Source organism: Eptatretus burgeri, chromosome 3 (genome assembly GCF_056783735.1).
Source record: "Eptatretus burgeri isolate ZD-2024b chromosome 3, Ebu_testis_v1, whole genome shotgun sequence".
NCBI classification, from domain to species: Eukaryota; Metazoa; Chordata; class Myxini; order Myxiniformes; family Myxinidae; genus Eptatretus; species Eptatretus burgeri.
Genome location: NC_140963.1, coordinates 124,652,450 through 124,670,440, shown reverse-complemented (window position 1 = coordinate 124,670,440; position 17,991 = coordinate 124,652,450). Strand labels below are relative to the sequence as shown.

At 48.4% G+C, this 17,991-nt stretch overlaps 1 protein-coding gene across 1 annotated transcript in view; it reads right to left on the bottom strand.

Moving 5' to 3' along the window:
- Positions 1-6,789: 6,789 nt before the first annotated feature.
- The window catches only part of LOC147030911 (uncharacterized), a 29,314-nt gene continuing 18,112 nt past the window's right edge, over positions 6,790-17,991 (bottom strand). The window contains exon 3 of the mRNA XM_085875474.1: positions 6,790-9,482. Within this exon, the coding sequence (XP_085731600.1) occupies positions 7,479-9,155 (1,677 nt within the window). The 5' untranslated portion in view covers positions 9,156-9,482 and the 3' untranslated portion in view covers positions 6,790-7,478. The remainder of the gene's footprint in view (positions 9,483-17,991) is intronic.

The following is a 17,991-nucleotide window of genomic DNA, read 5'->3' as shown; positions in this document are numbered from 1 at the left end:
CTGATGGTCTCTACTGACACCAACGGATCGACACGTTTGCCGATCCGCTTGCCAGAGCCGGGCACCTCGATTTGGGCCTTGTCTGGTGAACAGGCCAGGCCTGAATTTGTGTGCGTGACCTTGGGAGAGATCGGCTGAGGCTCATCGTTGATCTGGCGGTCTCGTGCCATCGACCTTGCGAGGGGTAGGTGCGGAAAGGAAAGAGTGCGGCGCCGCCATCTTGCCACGCGGCGCGTTCGAGCTGGGGCTCGAATCTGTGGACATCCACCTGTTGCGAGCGACATTCGTGCTTTTGACACTGTCCCCTCGTCCAGGAAACATCACCAAGTACTCTGTCTTGTCTTGCATGCATGCTGTCTGTCTGTCTTTGCCTGCACGTGTTGTATAAGGCATATCTCAGTAGGGACCCCCTCAAAACCTGTAGTCCGTAGTTCCCTAGTTAAGAACGGGTTAAAGATTGTTCATAAAAACATTGTCCTGAATGGTTTGCTTGTGTCGGGTTCCCCAATAAATCTGCTTGATTTGGATGAAGTTGCCGCTTTGAGTTAATTCGTGTCGCGTCGAGGAGTTTTGTTCGTCGAGCAGTAAGGTTCGATTGGCATATAAAACCAAAATGGTTACAGACTGGCAGAAAACGCTCGGCATCTGACACAACCAGTCTGTAACCGGGGTTCTATTTCCCCAACTGGTAAGGTACAAAGATTACGTTGGGATCGCGATTGAAGACGCGTGACCCGAGGCCTGTGCTGAGCCGGCCGGCGTTATAAACCCCGGAGACGGCGGTGGTGAGGGTGGCGCCAAGAGTCGGGCGAGAATCCCACCACCCCGGATCCGCAACAATACTTCCCTACACCCACGAAGGAATGGGGTTGTTATTATTTTGTGCAAGCAAATAACACCAGTCACTTCACTGACAGGAATACGAAGAAAGGGGGGGGGGCAGAGAAAGAGGGGAGAGAGGTGGGAGAGGGAGAGGGAAAGAGAGAAGAGGAAGGGGGGGGAGCAAGGTTGGTGGGGTGGGGGCACACGCAGGGAGGGGTGATGAAGCAAGAATGAAGGGGTGGGAAAGGAAGGAGGTGAGAGGATAGGAGAGGGGAGAGATAGAAAGGAGTGGGGAGAGAGAGGAGGAAGGGGAGGGAGAGAAAGGGGAGAGCTAGGAGGAGAAAGTGAGGAAGGGGGAGAGCGATGAAAGGGAGGGGAGAGTGATGTTTCACCACATATTGCTATAGACTCTGGGAGGTCGGGGGTGTGAGGAGTCGGTGGTAACAAAGAGGATGGAGGAGCAAGGAAGGGGAATTGGGGAAGGGAAGGGGTGTGCTGGACTCATGTTTGGTGGTTGGACTTCAAGGAAAGGGGAGTGGTTGGGGGGATTGGGACTTCAAGAGAAGGGTGGGGGGATTCAACTTTCATTTGGGAGGGGCACTTGGGGGGAAGCGGGGGAGGGGGGGATTGTCACGTCTGCTGCATTAGAGCAGGATTGAACGAAATGGGGTGCATTAAAACAGCATGTTAAAACAGGACAGCAAAACCAGCTGTCACTTTCAAACAGCACATACCATTTTAAAAGAGATTATAACATGGGCTTCCCTTGAGGTATGCAACTCACACTATGGCTGCCACCCAGTTTACCTGCTCTGGAACTGGATCTCTCCGAGTGGGGTCACACACTGCCAGATGCCCGTAGCGCCAAAGAATGTGTGAACTAGACAAACGAACACCCCTCCAGCAGCCGGATTTACCGCTGAGCCCAACCCTGCAGTCCAAACCATGAAACCCAGCTCAGGCCAAGAGACCGTAGAGCTCATCGCACCCCAGCTGCAATGCTTATACATGCCCAGAGATGCCAGTGTTTTGTCGCTTTATTTAATTTCAGTGCATGTTTTACAACCAAGAATCTCTCAATCTCAATCAAGAAAGAATAAGCCCCAGAATCTCTCAACCCGAGCCGAGTCCCAAAATTAAAACCTCGGAATTGAACCAAGCAGCAGCCCCGACCACCAAAAAAGTACCCATCCACCCAACCCGCACATTTCCCGGCACTCTGGGCTGAAAACACAACACAAACATCATGGAACAACATAACCACTTCCAAACCACAACATGATCACCTGTGGGAACTTATCACAACCACCCATTGTTTATCACTTCATGAAAGTTGAAAAAGGGGTGGGGGAGCGAGGACAAATGAAGAGATGGGGGGAAGGGATGGATGGAAGGTAAAGAATATCCAAGCAGCTTGTAGAGCACTTGTCAAGTGGCTTAAGCACTCAAGCAAGCATTCCAATGAAACAGTTTATAAGGAACGCAGGCTTGGCAAGCAATTAGCAATCGCCGATCAGTCATCTTAACCACCACCTCGAGATGCCCGGAGTGTCAAACAATGTGCGAAATGGACAAATAAACACTTTATTTTTAGTAGTCAGAACTGCTACTAAGGTCAATTCCACAGTTTATAATTTGAAATTTGACTCAAGTTAAGATATGATGGAGCTTATGACATGTACGGAAATGAAATAAAGCTATGAACATTGTCGTCTCAGGTCATTAATAAGCATTGTGATGTATCCAGTGATCCGTAGGTATAAAGATGAGGCATTCAATGATATAAGTGATGGAAGTTAACAAAAACCAAAAAACATTTGAGAACTTTTTCGTGAAGAAACCGTTGCAGCCTGTTCCAAGTCAGGGCATTGTTGAGCAGGCCAAAAATGGTGAATTAAGACCCCAGCAAGGGAGAGTGGGCTGACAAAGGGGTTGACTAAGGATGAAGCCTTGATAAAGGATAATTAAACAAGGCCGTTAATTATCTTCAAAAGGGGTATTTAAATTAACCCAAACACCAAATTTTCATTCACACACTACCTCGGATTTCCCTTGGTATGCATGCAAAGTTTAAGGCTGCAAGATTTCATGAGTTTGGAGTTATGGAGGAGACACACATTGACGGACTGACACACACTGACATTAATTATCACAGATGCAGCCTGTAGAAGCTGGTCGCATCATTGCTGGGAGTGTGGCTGTGCTGCTGATGCAGTGCCTCCTGTTTCCAATTAGCTGGTACTCATTTTGCTGACCTCAGAAGTATGACAGGCTGAGTCAACCCACCTGGTGTAATTTAAAGGCATGGCATGGGCTCAATCTCAAGACCCTAAGATCTTAAGCCAGCCACCTTAACCATTAAGCCAACACCAGGCTTTAGGAATGGGGTCGGGCATCATTTAATATTATCTTTCACATCGCTACAAAGGCACGAGAGAACGCTAAAAATTAAAATAAAAAAGCTCCAAGTTTATATTTCTTTACAGAATTTCTTCTTTGGCCTAAAACACTTCCTGGTTCACTGATGAACCTCTCTAAACGTTTGACGAAGATCCATTTGGCCATCTGACAAAAATGGCGACACACATACAGACACATCATGTTTTCTAATTACTATTAACAGGTACTTTCCTTTTTTTTCCCCCGTTTTCCTTTCATGGTGAAAATTCCCTGTGACCCCTGAAGTTTCCCTCCCTCTCTGCAGATCTGCTGTTGTCGACCTCCAAAGTTCATTGATGTCAACCCTCCCTTGCTCATCCCGTGAATCTTGAGGTTTCTCACCTGCCCTTGACTTCTTAACGTTTGATTTCTTCATCTTTACTTTCATATATAATCCTCTCTCGACAACTTCAATCTTTTGCTCCAAAGAAGGGTTATACCCCAAATGTCAGCCTCACCTTGTTACCTGCAGAAACTTGCAACTCACTGAATACAAAATTCTTGAACAACTTCTGGCTGAATATCCGATTGTGCATTTTGGGTAGAGCTTCTTATGCTTGCACCGACATCGTTTCCATGTAATCTCAGATTTCATGACATTTTTCTTGTTAGTTACATCAATGAGAGAGAAAAAAAAAAATCTTTTGAAATGGAAATCTCAAGTCTGCGAACGTTGCACAGCATAAAGACTATAAAGATCCAGTCGACGTTGGCTTTACTGCACATTGTATTCATTTATTTAGATGGTCGAAGAATAAGTGCAAGTGGTCCTTCAATTTGCAGGTAAAATGGATTGAGTGAAAGTTTAGCTCACATGCGATACCAAAGGGATAGCTGTTAATCCAGTCTGTGCGCGGCTTGTGTGCAAAATAATTCAAAAGTCAGAATTGATATTCATTGTGATGCGTCTGCTCACCACAGGATAATGCTAAACCGATCTATTCACACTTACGAAAACTTCTTTGTAGTTCCCAAGAGATCAGATGAGAGATGTCATCAGGGATTGTAGAGGTAATTAGTCCTGCCTTCATTTTCAGGTGTACATGAGTACATAGATTTGGTAAGATGGCAGGCAAGAAGTTGCTTTGTTATGGGGGTTGAGAACGTAAACCCGAGTCGATATGCTTTTGAAACCGTCCCAGTTTGATCTCCAATAAAAGCAAATCAGTCATTCATGAAATATTTACATGTTTGATACCACGTGATCATGAATGCTTGTTGTTCATTAGTTTGGTAAGAAATTGCATTTACTGGTTTTATGTTAATAGTACCAAGTTGTTTGTGTTATGAATAGTCTGCAGATACTTTGCATGGGAAAAGGCAATTTATATTAAAAGACCAATTATATTAAAAGGCCAATTATGGGAAAAAGACATTTGAGTTAGTCTGTGAAAGCCACAGTGGTTTTGTGTTCTCAGCTGTTCACCTATGACCACACTTTGGAAATTCACACATATGCACTGTTCATGGATAATTAATTGCTGTTCTTCAATTGTATTTCATTGTAACATTATTCATTCTGATGCATTAAAAATATACATACATATATATCTTTAAACTCGCAAAGGTACCCGGTGTTGCCGAGCAATGCCAGGTCCCTCCTCCCACCACTTCCCCTCCTTCCTCCCACCTTTCCCCTCCTGCCTCCCACCCATTCCCCTCCCTCTTCCCACCCATTCCCCTCCCTCTTCCCACCCATTCTCCTCCCTCTTCCCACCCTTCACCCTTCCTCACTCCCTCTTCCCACCCTTCACCCTTCCTCACTCCCTCTTCCCACCCTTCACCCTTCCTCACTCCCTCTTCCCACCCTTCACCCTTCCTCACTCCCTCTTCCCACCCTTCACCCTTCCTCACTCCCTCTTCCCACCCTTCACCCTTCCTCACTCCCTCTTCCCACCCTTCACCCTTCCTTAGTCCCTCGTCCCACCCTTCACCTTTCCTCACTCCCTCTTCCCACCCTTCACCTTTCCTCACTCCCTCTTCCCACCCTTCACCTTTCCTCACTCCCTCTTCTCCTTTCCTCACTCCCTCTTCTCACCCTTCCTCACTCCCTCTTCCCACCCTTCCTCATCCTACCCTTCCCTCTTCCTCATCCTACCCTTCCCTCTTCCTCACTCCCTCTCCACCCCCCCCTCCTCACTCCCTCTTCCCACCCCACCTCAATTCCTTCTCCTCCCTCCTCTTCACCTACCTCCTCTCACCCCACCCACCCCCCATCCAGAATCTCATCCCACCCATTCCCTTCCATCCTCCCACCTCACTCTTTCCATCCCTCCTCCCACCTCACTCTTTCCCTCCCTCCTCTCACACAGGTATCTGGAAATTGAACGGGAATTTTTCAAAGAGTAAATTATTAAAAATATTATTACAGTACGTACGATACTACTACACAATAAAATACAACACGGAAAGGTCTGGTCTTCTTTTTTTCCTGTGGAGCACAAGGCTGCGAGTGGCATCATTGACTGAGGGTGTGGCAGTGCTGCTGATGGGACCCCTCTAACCCTTGAAGGTTAGAGCAGTGGAAATGGAATTGGAATTTGTGACCAAGATGCTGGGGATAGCTCCCCTACTCTACGTGGATCTTTAAACGTGGACACCACGAAGGGATCTTTAATGTCCACAAACTAATTCTGGCAGATGCGATGCCAAGTTTAATGTCAATCTGACGGACGGAACACATCTTGATTAGTCACTCTACCTATGAAACACTGGGATGACAGTTTGTAACTTGGTTGAGATTCATACCCAGGCTAAAGAGCTTAGATTGGAGTAGAGTGTGCGTGCCTCTCGGCCATCCTGCCGTGGAGTAGGGACGCATTGCTTTTGTAGCCACTGAAAACATTTTTCAATTCTCTCTTGAACTCGTAATTTGGTTTACTCATTCTAATCCTCTAATTTATTTTGCCTTCCAAACTCCGGGGATTTCCCCCACAGAGAACCGAGCGGCAGTCGCCATGCACAGTGTTCGTGCCACAGGAGTTTCACATTATTCGTTATCTTTTCTTCACTCAATATAATTGTTGGAACAGAAGAACAAGTTAAGTTTAATACTTTGGAAATTTCACATGTTCTTTTGTAATTCTGGAGAAGGTGGGAGCATAGTTTTCCTTAAATAAATATGCTTAGTTATAAGAAATTGGTAATTTCTTCACATTTTCAGACTTCACTCCAGATTTTGTCCATTATTTAGTCCACCAGATCCGATCATAAAATCAGAAATCATATTTTAATGATATACTGTAATTGGTTCCTGAGACTAGATTGTGTTTCCAAGGCAAAGCATAGCAGGCTGAATCAAAATGGCGGCTAAGACCCCTGTGAGGAGAAGTTGGTTTGACCAAATATAAGCCTTTCATGAAGGTAAGACATTAATTATCTTCAAAAGGGGTGTTTAAATTTACTCAAATATCCAATTTTCATTCATGTGCTCCCTTGGATAGCACTCTCACTCCCTTGTAAGAATAGAGCATGGACAATCCCCATAAGTTGCCATCCATGGGGAGGAGGAAATTCTTCCTGCAGGCATGAGAGTGAGTCTAAAAAAAATTAGCTGAAAAAAAACGATGGGCCGAGGCCGAAGGCCGAGGCGAAAAAAATTTAGGCCGGGGTTCGGGGGCCGCCCAGGCCCCCGAACGCTAAAGGTTCCAGGTGTTCTCACCTGCATTCTACTGCATTTCCTGGTCCCTTTTAAGAGGATTGTGTACAGTGTTGTCCTTGTTAACAGGGTAAAAGCACTGAAGACAATCATTGAAGACATGAAATTCATCTTGCAAATTATTAATCAATGTTGTAATGTAAATTGTCAAAATTCATTGTACAAATCAGGAATCAATCTGTAGGATAATATTCTTTCATTGTCTTTATAGCAAATTAAACAAAGTTAACAATAATTGATACCAAGTTGCATAATAAGTTTGCATAATAAGTGGACAATAATTGATACCAAGTTGCATAATAAGTTTGCATAATAAATTGACAAAAATTGATAACAAGTTGCACTAAAAGTTTGCATTTTAAGTTCACAATTGGTAACACTGTTGCATCCACTAGTTGTTGAGTTCTTGAGTCGATAATGTCGACAGGCGCCAAACCACTGAACAATGTTCACTTCTTTGTCTTTTGGTTCAGGTTGTGCTTTTTCTTGCTTGCACGTTGGTGGGAAAGTCTTGCCTTCTTTGCAGCCTTCTCAGTCAGTTCTTTGGTCTTGCGCTTGGTCAACTTACTGAGAGCAGCTGCACCCACTTCTCGCCTTCTTTCTTCTTCTTTGTCCCTCCTGTCTGCCAGTTCTGCCTTGTAGGTTTTGTAGGCTCCCTCATGTTCTTGCACAGGTCTAGGTCTATGGGACTGTGCAGTTTGTCAGTCCTACTGTAGTACTCCACTGCAGTTTTTCCTGATGATCGAAGATTGTACTTGACACTCATCACTGCGCTGTAGGTCTCCATGTTTAGTCGGTGTGATCTGACATCCAAGACATCTCCCATGAGATTGAAGGCACTCTCAACTTGTGGCCCATGGAAGCAGGACAGCAGAGCCTTCACCATTCTTGAGAGAAGGGGGTACTTTCCAGCTTCAAAGACCTTGGTCCACCAGTCGTCGATGCGAGCAGACTCATCTTCCTGAGCTGGTGGCAGGCTAGAGTCGATCTGGAAACTCCGAACCTCCAGTTCAAAGGCATCACATTCCTCTGGTGCAAGGACATTTGTCACTAGGCATGGAAACTTCAGGAGCTGCTCCTGGCTGACAGTGTGCCCTCTGCTGAGTGGATAAATTGCTGAGGCACTTCTGAGGACAGCATACTGCAGGGGAATTTTCTTCTGGAGGTACTTTCCACATGTCACATAGGCCTTCTTCACACTCTGCAAGAAGTCATGCACTTCTCCATCTCCACTCCGGGCAGTGTTGACAATCTCAAACACACCAACTCCAAGAAACATCTTCTTCACTTGTAGCAGGTTGGCTTTCTCATCCAGGTCGAGGGTCTGAAGTCTCTTGCCTGAGGATGGCAGCTTCTCAGGTTTGACAAAGCAGGCCATGAACTCTCGGACAAGGTCCACCTGCTGGTCATTGAGCTTGTGGATCAGTGAGGCCTTCATCTCAAACAGGAGGACGTACTTCTTCAGCAGCGGGAACACTGATGTATAGAACATCAATATCAGTCTCATCAATTTCTTCTTGTGGAAGACTCGCTGCAGTATACGCTCCTTTCGTGCCTTGCCATCTTTGGTCATATTCTTCTTCTTCAGAACATCATGGATCTGGCGTATTCTCTCCTTGGCTTTTGTGTCTACGTGCCTGCGATGGTAGACCTCCACAACCCGTGACAAGTAGTGTGTGCGATTAGCTTGAGAGAGGAAGCCAAAGTAGAAGAAAACAAAGGCATCCCACAGCCACAGAGTGTCAACACTGACATCATGCACATAGAGCCACCTGTGACTGACATACCGCTCTGGCATGGTATACCTGACACCAATCAGCCGACAGATTTCCTGCAAGAACTGCTTTGTCAGGTGACCACTTGAAATCATTGTAGATGTCAGAGAGCATGCGCTCTGCGAAGTTTTCAAATTCTTGGACGCATTGTGAGCATGGTGACAGGAGTCCCCATCTATGTCCAACATGTGTGGGGCATTGTTTTCCCTGATGCGAACTTCGACTCCTGACTTGGATCCCCGCATGACTGAGCAGAAGTCCATGAGGATGGATATGCAGTTCTTCCACGGTAGCTCATACTTCTTCAACAAGTCAACCAGTTCCTGGTGCAACGAGGCACTGTCCACTTTGATCACAACAAGGGACTCGAGATGCTGCACTATTGACCTGCTTATGCAGTGGGCTGTAGTAACTGGCCAGGACACATAAGACCCTCTGATGGTTTGTGCTTGTTGACTCATCAATGTTCAGAGAGAAGTATTCCCTCTGCAGTGCTGATATCAACTGGTGATGTACGGGATGTCCTTGTCCAAACCTAAGCTTGTAGGAAGCAGATGTCCTGTCCATTGTGAGCTGACCAAGGGCCTTTGCATCCAGGTTGAGTGCTTTGGCCAGGCTTATCAGTTCAGGGGCAAGGCTGAATGGTAGGGAATGCTGTGCGAGGAAGGCAAGGACCATGGCTTGAGCATTGGATACCCTGTCACCTATTGGTACAGCAGGCATCGGTGTACAGGGGATGGGGGCAGTAGAAGCAGCAGTGCAAGAGGTAGTAGAAGGTGAGGAAACACCTGGAGAAAAAGCAAAATCCAAAGCCAATGCAGAGTAAAAAAAAGAAAAGCCAATCACCATTTATAATACGTGCTTCAGAAAGTGAATACAGTGACCAGTACAGTGATTACACTAAGCCTCAGACTATTAGTCATTGCCAGGTGCTATTGGTGGTTAACAAGATTGACCCAATTCTGAGTTGTGGCTTGCTTGCCAATTAACATAATTTATTGCTGTAGTGAAAGTGCACCACACCACACTACACTACATTGACAGCATAGATGTCTACTGTGTACATGTATACTGATAACTGTGCATGTATAAAGCCCAAGGCTATATTTACCAGGAAGACTGTAATTGGATGCCCGGATTCTCCGAATATCACGATGCTTCTTGCTCTCCGCATGGGATTCCAATGACTTGTACCCACGTCCTCCATAAACAATCTCCTTTGAGCACCATGTGCATACAGCCTTTCCTGGCTGGGCTATCTTTTGAATGAAAGTCCCACAAGCCACCGTACCGCATGGCATATGCTCCAGCCATTCCCACTTCCAGGAATTCTTGCAAGTCTTGTCAATTAGTGCAGCCAAACAAGCATCACAATCCTGTAACAGCCTGCGGCTACTGAATGCGGCCATGTTTTAGAAGCGACCTTGACCTTGCACACTCGGAACACCACGCCTCTAGCTCGATTAATGCTGCTGTGACAGTTTCAGGAGTAATGCGGCGAGGTGGTCCGAATGTTATGTTAATGAATCTGGCAATGACGTCAGTGCAGAGTGCCAGGAATCTGTATTAGGGACCTCGGAATACTTTTTATAAAGATCGTCGGCGGCGTGAAATCACTCCCAACAATTGACTTAACCCCCCCACCCCATACCTCCCCTATTTTTTTCTCAACAGATTTGTGCTTAACTCAGGAACGTTCCTGGGCGAATAAATTTGCGGAATTCTGCGAAGTCGCAGAATTTTCTCATGTCGGGAAAGAAAATGTGGTCACAAAGGTGGTGCCATTGTTGTGATGTTGCTCGCACTCAGAGTGACCCGTGAAGTAGTAGTGCTTCCCCCAAGCTTGGTGGATGTTTGTCCCATCTAACAGTTGTGTGTGTGTGTGTGTGTGTGTGTGTGTGTGTGTGTGTGTGTGTGTGTGTGTGTGTGTGTGTGTGTGTGTGTGTGTGTGTGTGTGTGTGTGTGTGTGTGTGTGTCAGCTCCACTATGAGCCTTAGATCCTGCAAAAAGAAAAAAGTTAAGGTGAACATTAGATTTTTAGGACACGTGCACTGATGCCGTCTGGGCCTGTCACAGAATCAGAGTCAAGATTTCCCAGAAACCTCTCCACCTTCTCAAGTGGGGAAAAACAAGATATAGTAGCAGTTTGGTATGAGAGGGTAGGGTAGGTATAGTGAGTAAGGGGTTAGGTACACAGGATTTGGAACCCAAAAGCAGAATTGAGCCATTCAGCCTTCTCACACGCAGTCATCTGTGTGGTGGAGTCTGTGGGCCTACGGGGAAGGGCATGGTGGTGTGGGAGTGGTCGGAGTGGTCATCGTATCTGCAAGGGATATAAGGTGTGCGCGCCGCCTGAGGCATCATAGTAATGCTGGAGTCGTCCGGCTCGTGAGTGTGCTAATACGCAATAAAGGAGAGCCACGGGCAGAGTACGCTCGCGCTCGTGCTTGTGCACCACAGCCCGGCTCGACTGTTCCTCCGCATCGTGTCTGCCTGCTAAGCATCTTTCATTCAGTACATTACAGTTGGCTGACGAGGATCTTCGGATCGGCGTGTGCAGGGCGGTTCCAAGCTACGGAGCCAAGGGTCTCGCCAGCACGAGCATGGCAGAAGGTCGGGGCACGGCGCACGGACGCGTACCCGTGTTCGGGGGAGATGAGTTCGAGTTGTTTTCTGAACAGTTAGGTTGCTACTTTCGGGCGAATGATGTAGAGGATGAAGAGAAATGCAAGGCGATCTTGCTCGCCTTGCTATCAACGGAGCACTACCGGCTGCTGAGTGATTTGGTGGCTCCAAATAGGCCCAGTGATGATGTGCTATCCTTTCAGGACATCGTGGCGAAAATGAAGACCCACTTGGCGCCAGAGAAGTCGTTACATCTCGCGCGGTTCCAGTTCGATCATCTCGCTAAGGGTGGCGAGGAGCGCGTTGCGGACTTCGTAGCACGGGTGAAGCATTCGGCTGTGCCGTGCAAATTCACGACAGAGGAGCGTCCGGCATGGCTCAGAGATCGTTTTATTTCTGGTCTGCGAGACGCAAAGATGGTAGCAGCCATCCTGCGGTTGACCGACATCACATTCGACTCGGCGGTCGCGACTGCTTCGTCTGTCGAGCAGACACTCACGGATGTCCGCGCCATTGCTGGCCAGGACGTAATGAGTAGCTCCAGCTGGGGCATGGCGGCTAATCCCGAGGTCCACGCGGTGACCGCACAAGTGCCGCAGGTCGCGCAGCCCGGAGTCCGCGCGATGGCTCAAGTGCCGCAGGTTGCACGCACGCCTAGCGGTGCGGGACGAGGGCGCGCACCGCAGCACGGTCGCACCGGGAGCAAAGGGGCACCGCAGCACTGGGAGCGAAGGGGCACCGCAGCACGGTTACATCTGGAGTGAAGGGGCTTTCCGGGGGTGCTGGGGGTGTGGGGGACCGCACCTGCGACAGATGTGCCCGTATAAGAACACCGTGTGTTTGCATTGTCACAAGGTGGGACATTTGAAGCGTGTGTGTCGGATGGCGGGGGCCTCCATTGGGGTCTTGGATGACGAGGTGCGGGAGGACCCCAGTGACCTGGAGATCGGCCTGCAACCGGGGCATGACGATGCCGGCGAGCCTGAGCAGGAGATGCAACCACGGTTGAGTCTGTTTTCCGTTGGTTCGGAGATGACGACGCCTTTCACGGTAGAGGTCGAAGTGAATGGCCAACCGACTGTGTTTTGCGTGGATACCGGGGCTGCAGTGTCGGTCATGGATGAGCAGGCGGCTCGTGGTCTTCGCGGTATTCGCCTGGTCAAGATGGCCTTGTCGTTATACACGTACACCGGTGAAGCGATTGCACCGCTTGCGAGGGCCGACGTCTCAGTGCGCTACCGAGATCGACGCGCCCAGCTCTCGGTGTTCGTTGTACGAGGGGAGGGGCCCCCCCTTTTGGGTCGGGACTGGCTGGCGCACCTCGGACTGGATCTCCGGTTCGTACCTCCAGATGTGCCAGTGCTCTCTTCGAGGCCTTCGTCGAGTACCGAGGGCGAGGCTCTGGCGGCGGGAGCCGCATCGATGCAGCGGGAGCGACCGTTCGTTGCTGCCGGCGGCAGTGATGTGCGGTTCGGGAGTGGGGAGAGCCGTATCAGCTCTCGCGATGAGTTCCCGCGCTTCGCTCGCGATGAATTCCTGTGCTTCGGCAGTGTTCGTGAGGCAATGCGCGTCGGTGTTGTTCAGGCAGCTTCAACAGGTGGCGGTGAGCCCGTGGCGTTAAAGGGAGTCGCGAGTCACAACATCGAGTCGACAACCAAGAAACGGACTCGTGATGTGGGTTGTGGGTTGTTGTTCATGGCATATGTGTTTTTCCTTGCTCTAGTGATGCAGTTTAACGTTGTTGAAATAAATGCCAGCAGTTCTCGTGTGAAAGTGGATTTGGCGGAGATCAGTCAATGGGGTTGGTATTATGATCAATGTGAGGTGGGAGCAGTGGTGGCAAATAAAAAGGTTGGGTTGGCCTTCCATTGTCCGGGCCGCAGGTAGTTTCTTTGTCATGTGCTGGGAGGTTATCAAAAGACCGCGCTGTACGGAAAAATGAGTTTGCAATGCTTCGAGTGATGTTCGTAGTGATTTATAACGAGCCTATGATTGAAGTGTGGTTTAAATGGAATTGCGACCGTCTAGCTGCCATGTGGGTCTCGGAGATCGACTCGGAACCAAGATTGGTGCACTGGTCGGCGTTACCCCCACCTCTGGTTGCGAGCGCAGCTCTCTGTGTTCGCTCAAGGCCGTTTAGACGGGCGTTGGCGTCTCAACTGATAGTGGTGCGTGAGTTGTTTTGGAGCATTAAGTGCGTACAGCCAGCGGCGCTGTTCAGCGCCCCCGGCCAAGGTCGATCAAGCCTGCCGCTGGCGCCACGGCTTCCAGACAGCGGGCTTCCGGCCTCGGAATGTTTATCTACGTCGGGTCTGCCTGGGGGGAGTGGGCCGGAGGCGTTTGATGGTGCCGGGGGAGGTTGGCTCGAAAGATCGCCACGACCTCAGCGAGGGCCATGTCAGCATGAGCCGCCTGGGGGCGTTTCCGCTGGGTAGGGCTGCTGTGTTTTTTTTCGCCTTGCTGCTTCATATCGGTAACACGGCCAGAGTTTGGGAGGTGCTGTGTCTTCGGAATTTGGTCGGGGCAGCTCCATTAACCCGCCTTCACGCATTATATGATGTGGTGTGCTGTTATACTTCGCTGTTTTCATTTTATTTTCATGATTATTATACCGAAGTCCTTTGTGTTGTTTATGCTTCTTATAATGGTGATCATTTAATAATCATAGTTTTAGGGGGGAGGAGTGTAGTGGAGTCTGCGGGCCTACGGGGAAGGGCATGGTGGTGTGGGAGTGGTCGGAGTGGTCATCGTATCTGCAAGGGATATAAGGTGTGTGCGCCGCCTGAGGCGTCGTAGTAATGCTGGAGTCGTCCGGCTCGTGAGTGTGCTAATACGCAATAAAGGAGAGCCACGGGCAGAGTACGCTCGCGCTCGTGCTTGTGCACCACAGCCCGGCTCGACTGTTCCTCCGCATCGTGTCTGCCTGCTAAGCATCTTTCATTCAGTACATTACAATCTGTGGTTCCATTTTTAACGAGGGATGGGATTGGGGGGAGGGGGGCACACTCCAAAGACAGACTTAACAAGGGCCACCAGGTCTGTGAAGGAGACTGATTTGAGAGTTCACCTTTGTGGTTGGACAGATTTTGTTTTTTTGCTTTACTGAGAGTGGATACACACTTGTTCTGGGCTTTGCGGAATGATCTGAGGTTGCTTTCGGTTGGATTTTCCTTCGAGGAAGAGAAGGGAAGTTGTTTCAAGGCAACTGCTTCACCACAGGATTGTGTACCAGGGGCAAGAGGATAGGTATGATTACTGCAGCCGAGATGGTATAAATCTGGACATAAGAGAAAGCAATGTGTGTGGAAGGATACCCAGGCAGAACTGATTTCAGGAGAGGTGGAAATGAAGGACCAGTCTTGACATGAGGGCAGCTTGCAGTCTCTGCCAGTCAGCTTGGGTGAACTGCTCGACTCTACGGTATTGAGGCAATTCTCTGGCAAAATCCAGAGAGATGTAGACTCTCACAAACACATGATCAGATTAATGCATTGTACGATTGTTGATACACACACAAGAAGTGTGTGTGCATGTTTTATAGGAGACATTAAAATTATAAGAAAACAAGTATATACTGTATGGAGGTTGATTTAGAACTCCCCAACCTGTCTTCCCTCGAGTATTAGTAGTCACATTTGCCATATAAGAGTGAGTATAATTGCACGACAAATCAATTCCAGAGACAGCGTACCTGGCCATTGTCTGCATATTTGTTTGTTCACTTCAATGTGAAACAAGTCACTGCAGCATTCCGTTTTCCCATGTTCAAGAAATTCCATATGAATTGAGCAGTGAAGGTGCCAAATCTCTATTACCGCAAGCTTTCCAGCTGTTTGCCAAACCGAAAAATGTATTGGTGGTGAGCAACAAGAATGTCTCCACTCAATGCAAGTAAGAGATTGTGTCATGTATGGACCCAGGTTTAAATCACCACATTCTTCAAAAATATCATCTTTTCTCTGGTACCGCAACAGAAGTTCTTTACAATGGCAACACGATTAGCCTTTTGATCAAATGTGAGGTACATTGGTACCCAGGGTGCACAAATCCCATTTAATTTAAAATGGGAATTAATGATTGATCCACACTTCCATCACTGGGATCCAATTTCAGGTGTCGTATAAATCCATAAAGTCATCAATATTTGCTGTTTAATGCAATATGAATGTTTGCTTGAGTGACCACAATTGGTTGCGTGCAAGAATGCTTAATATCGCTCACAATTTAATGCCCATTTTGAACTAACTGTACCATTTAAACACAGAGCGACATGAAAAGGATGAATTACCAAATTGTGCAGACAGGTTTCAGTTACTTTTAGCTGGTTTGATGTTTTCCTTCACAAGGAACTTCAGGATACAGCACTGTTACACAATACATGCAACGAAGTTGGCCACCATAACAGTTTTACCCAGAAGCCTTCTTGGTTAAACTCCCAAAACTTTTTTTTTTGACACAATGTTGAGGCTTGCATGAGAGCTAAGACAGAATGTACAACAAGGGGAGCAGAAGATAAGAGGTGTGGGAGAGAGGACAAAACAGTGGGGAACAGAGACATGAGGAGATCTGAGGAAGGGAGAAGGATGGGACAGGGTACATAGAGTAAACAAGATGGACACTCCAGGGACTTTCAGGTCTTTACATGAGAGGGACTTTCAGGAAAATATAAAAAATGACCGTTTTTACAGCCATTTTTCCCTGCTGTGCAGGGGTTGGGCTTTTTCTTGAGGCAATGTTTTATGGCCGGATGCCCTTCCTGACGCCAACCCTGGTCGCCTCTTACGACACACAGGGATATGGTACACCTATTCTAACCGGGGCATACACCGAGACCAGTACACTGGTACTCACTTTGCCGACCTCAGATGGATGACAGGCTGAGTCAACCCCCTGGTGTTAATTCAGCAGCCAACGGGACTTGAACTCAGGACCCTGGGATCCCAAGCCGCCACCCGAACCACTAAGCCAACACCAGGCGGGACTTTCAGGAAAGAAAGCAGGAAAATTGAAGGAGGTGGGTTTGGGGTCAAAAAAATCGTGGTTTTGGATGGGAGAAGATAAGAGGTGGTGGTGAACAGCTGTTTTGAAGAACTGGAGGGAAGAGTGGAATTGAAGAGAGTGTGGGAGTTTGTTCCAAAGGTGGGAAAAAAAAGAGGAATGGAAGAGTGAAGGTGAGCAGTGATTCTTGATTTTGGTAGTTTTATCAGAAGGGGGTTGCTGGAGAACCTTGAGCATCCTGTGGAAATATGGGGGGAGGGGGGGACAGTGAGGGGGGGTGGAGAGGTGAGACCGGAGAAGAGCCGGAAGAAGACAAAAAGACCACCGACTTGTCTGCGGTGAGTGATTGAGAGACCCAAAGACTCAGCCTCATCGCGGGAGATACCAATGATCCTAAATGCCTTGGTTTCCACGGCGTGAAACCGGGAAAGGTGAGGGAAGGGAGCACCAGCCCAGAGGGGAGAGCAGTACTCCATCAGGCTGCGGACAAAAGATTTGTATGTGGTCAGGAGCCCAGGTGTACCAAGGAAGGACTTTGCACGATGGAGGATGCCCAGTTGGCGACTGGCTTTGGAGGTCAGGTCATGTATGACAGCATGCGCCAGAGTGGCGCATCACTGCGTCCACTTTCCACCGGTACTCCAGGGGCCTCCGTCTGGCCATCCTTCAGGCAGATGCCTGGCCCATCCCCATCTCCTTGAGATGCTGATCAACCTGCTGCAACTATGAGGTACGTGGTCGGCCCATTGGCCTCCTCCACTCACGAGACTCCCTCTCTGAGAGAATCTGGTGAGCTGGATCAGCATCAAGAAAATGAGCCACATATCCATACAGCCGCAGATGACAGTCACTGACGATGCAGGTTACAATTCTCATCGAGTGTCTCTCAGCAACCGCTCGTTGGACACAAGGTCCGACCGGCGATAAGCAAGGATTCTCCGAAGAGACCTGGTCCCAGAGGAATTAAGTCGCCGTCTCAGATCCCTGGTGAGAGTCCAAGTCTCACACCCATAGAGCAAGACTGGGAGCACCAAGGACCTGAAGACTCGGAGTTTCGTCCTCCCACACAGGTACCGGCAGCGCCAAACCCAATGCTCCAGTGAATCCATGACTCCCCATGCCCGACCCAGACGTCTATTGACCTCTGGCTCACAGCCAGCAGAGACATGAATACCACTTCCAAGGAAAGTGAATCTGTCCGCGACTTCAACATCTTCACCACAAACAGGTACAGACAGGAGAGCAGCATCCAATATGTCATTGAAAGCCTGGATCTGATTTGACTGAGAAACCCATAATTCCAGGGGCTCCCACTCCTCATTCAACACCAGGAGGGCCCCCAAAAGGATATCTCGTCTCTGCAAAGATGACTGCATCATCTGCGAAATCAAGGTCAGAGATCTTGACATTCCCAAATGATGCACCGCAGGCTTGATCTCTCCAACACCATCCCCAAAATCCCATCCATACAAGTGCTGAAAAGTGTGAGGGCCAGTACACACCCCTGACGAATTCCAGTAACACCTGAAAATGTCAGAGGTGGGAGCACCACATCTTACAGCATGCTCAGTACCAGAGAATAGTTCAGACATCAGATCGATAAGTTTTGTTGGCAACCCACGAAGACCAAAAATCCTCCAGAGGGCATCCCGATTCACTGAATCAAACGCTTTC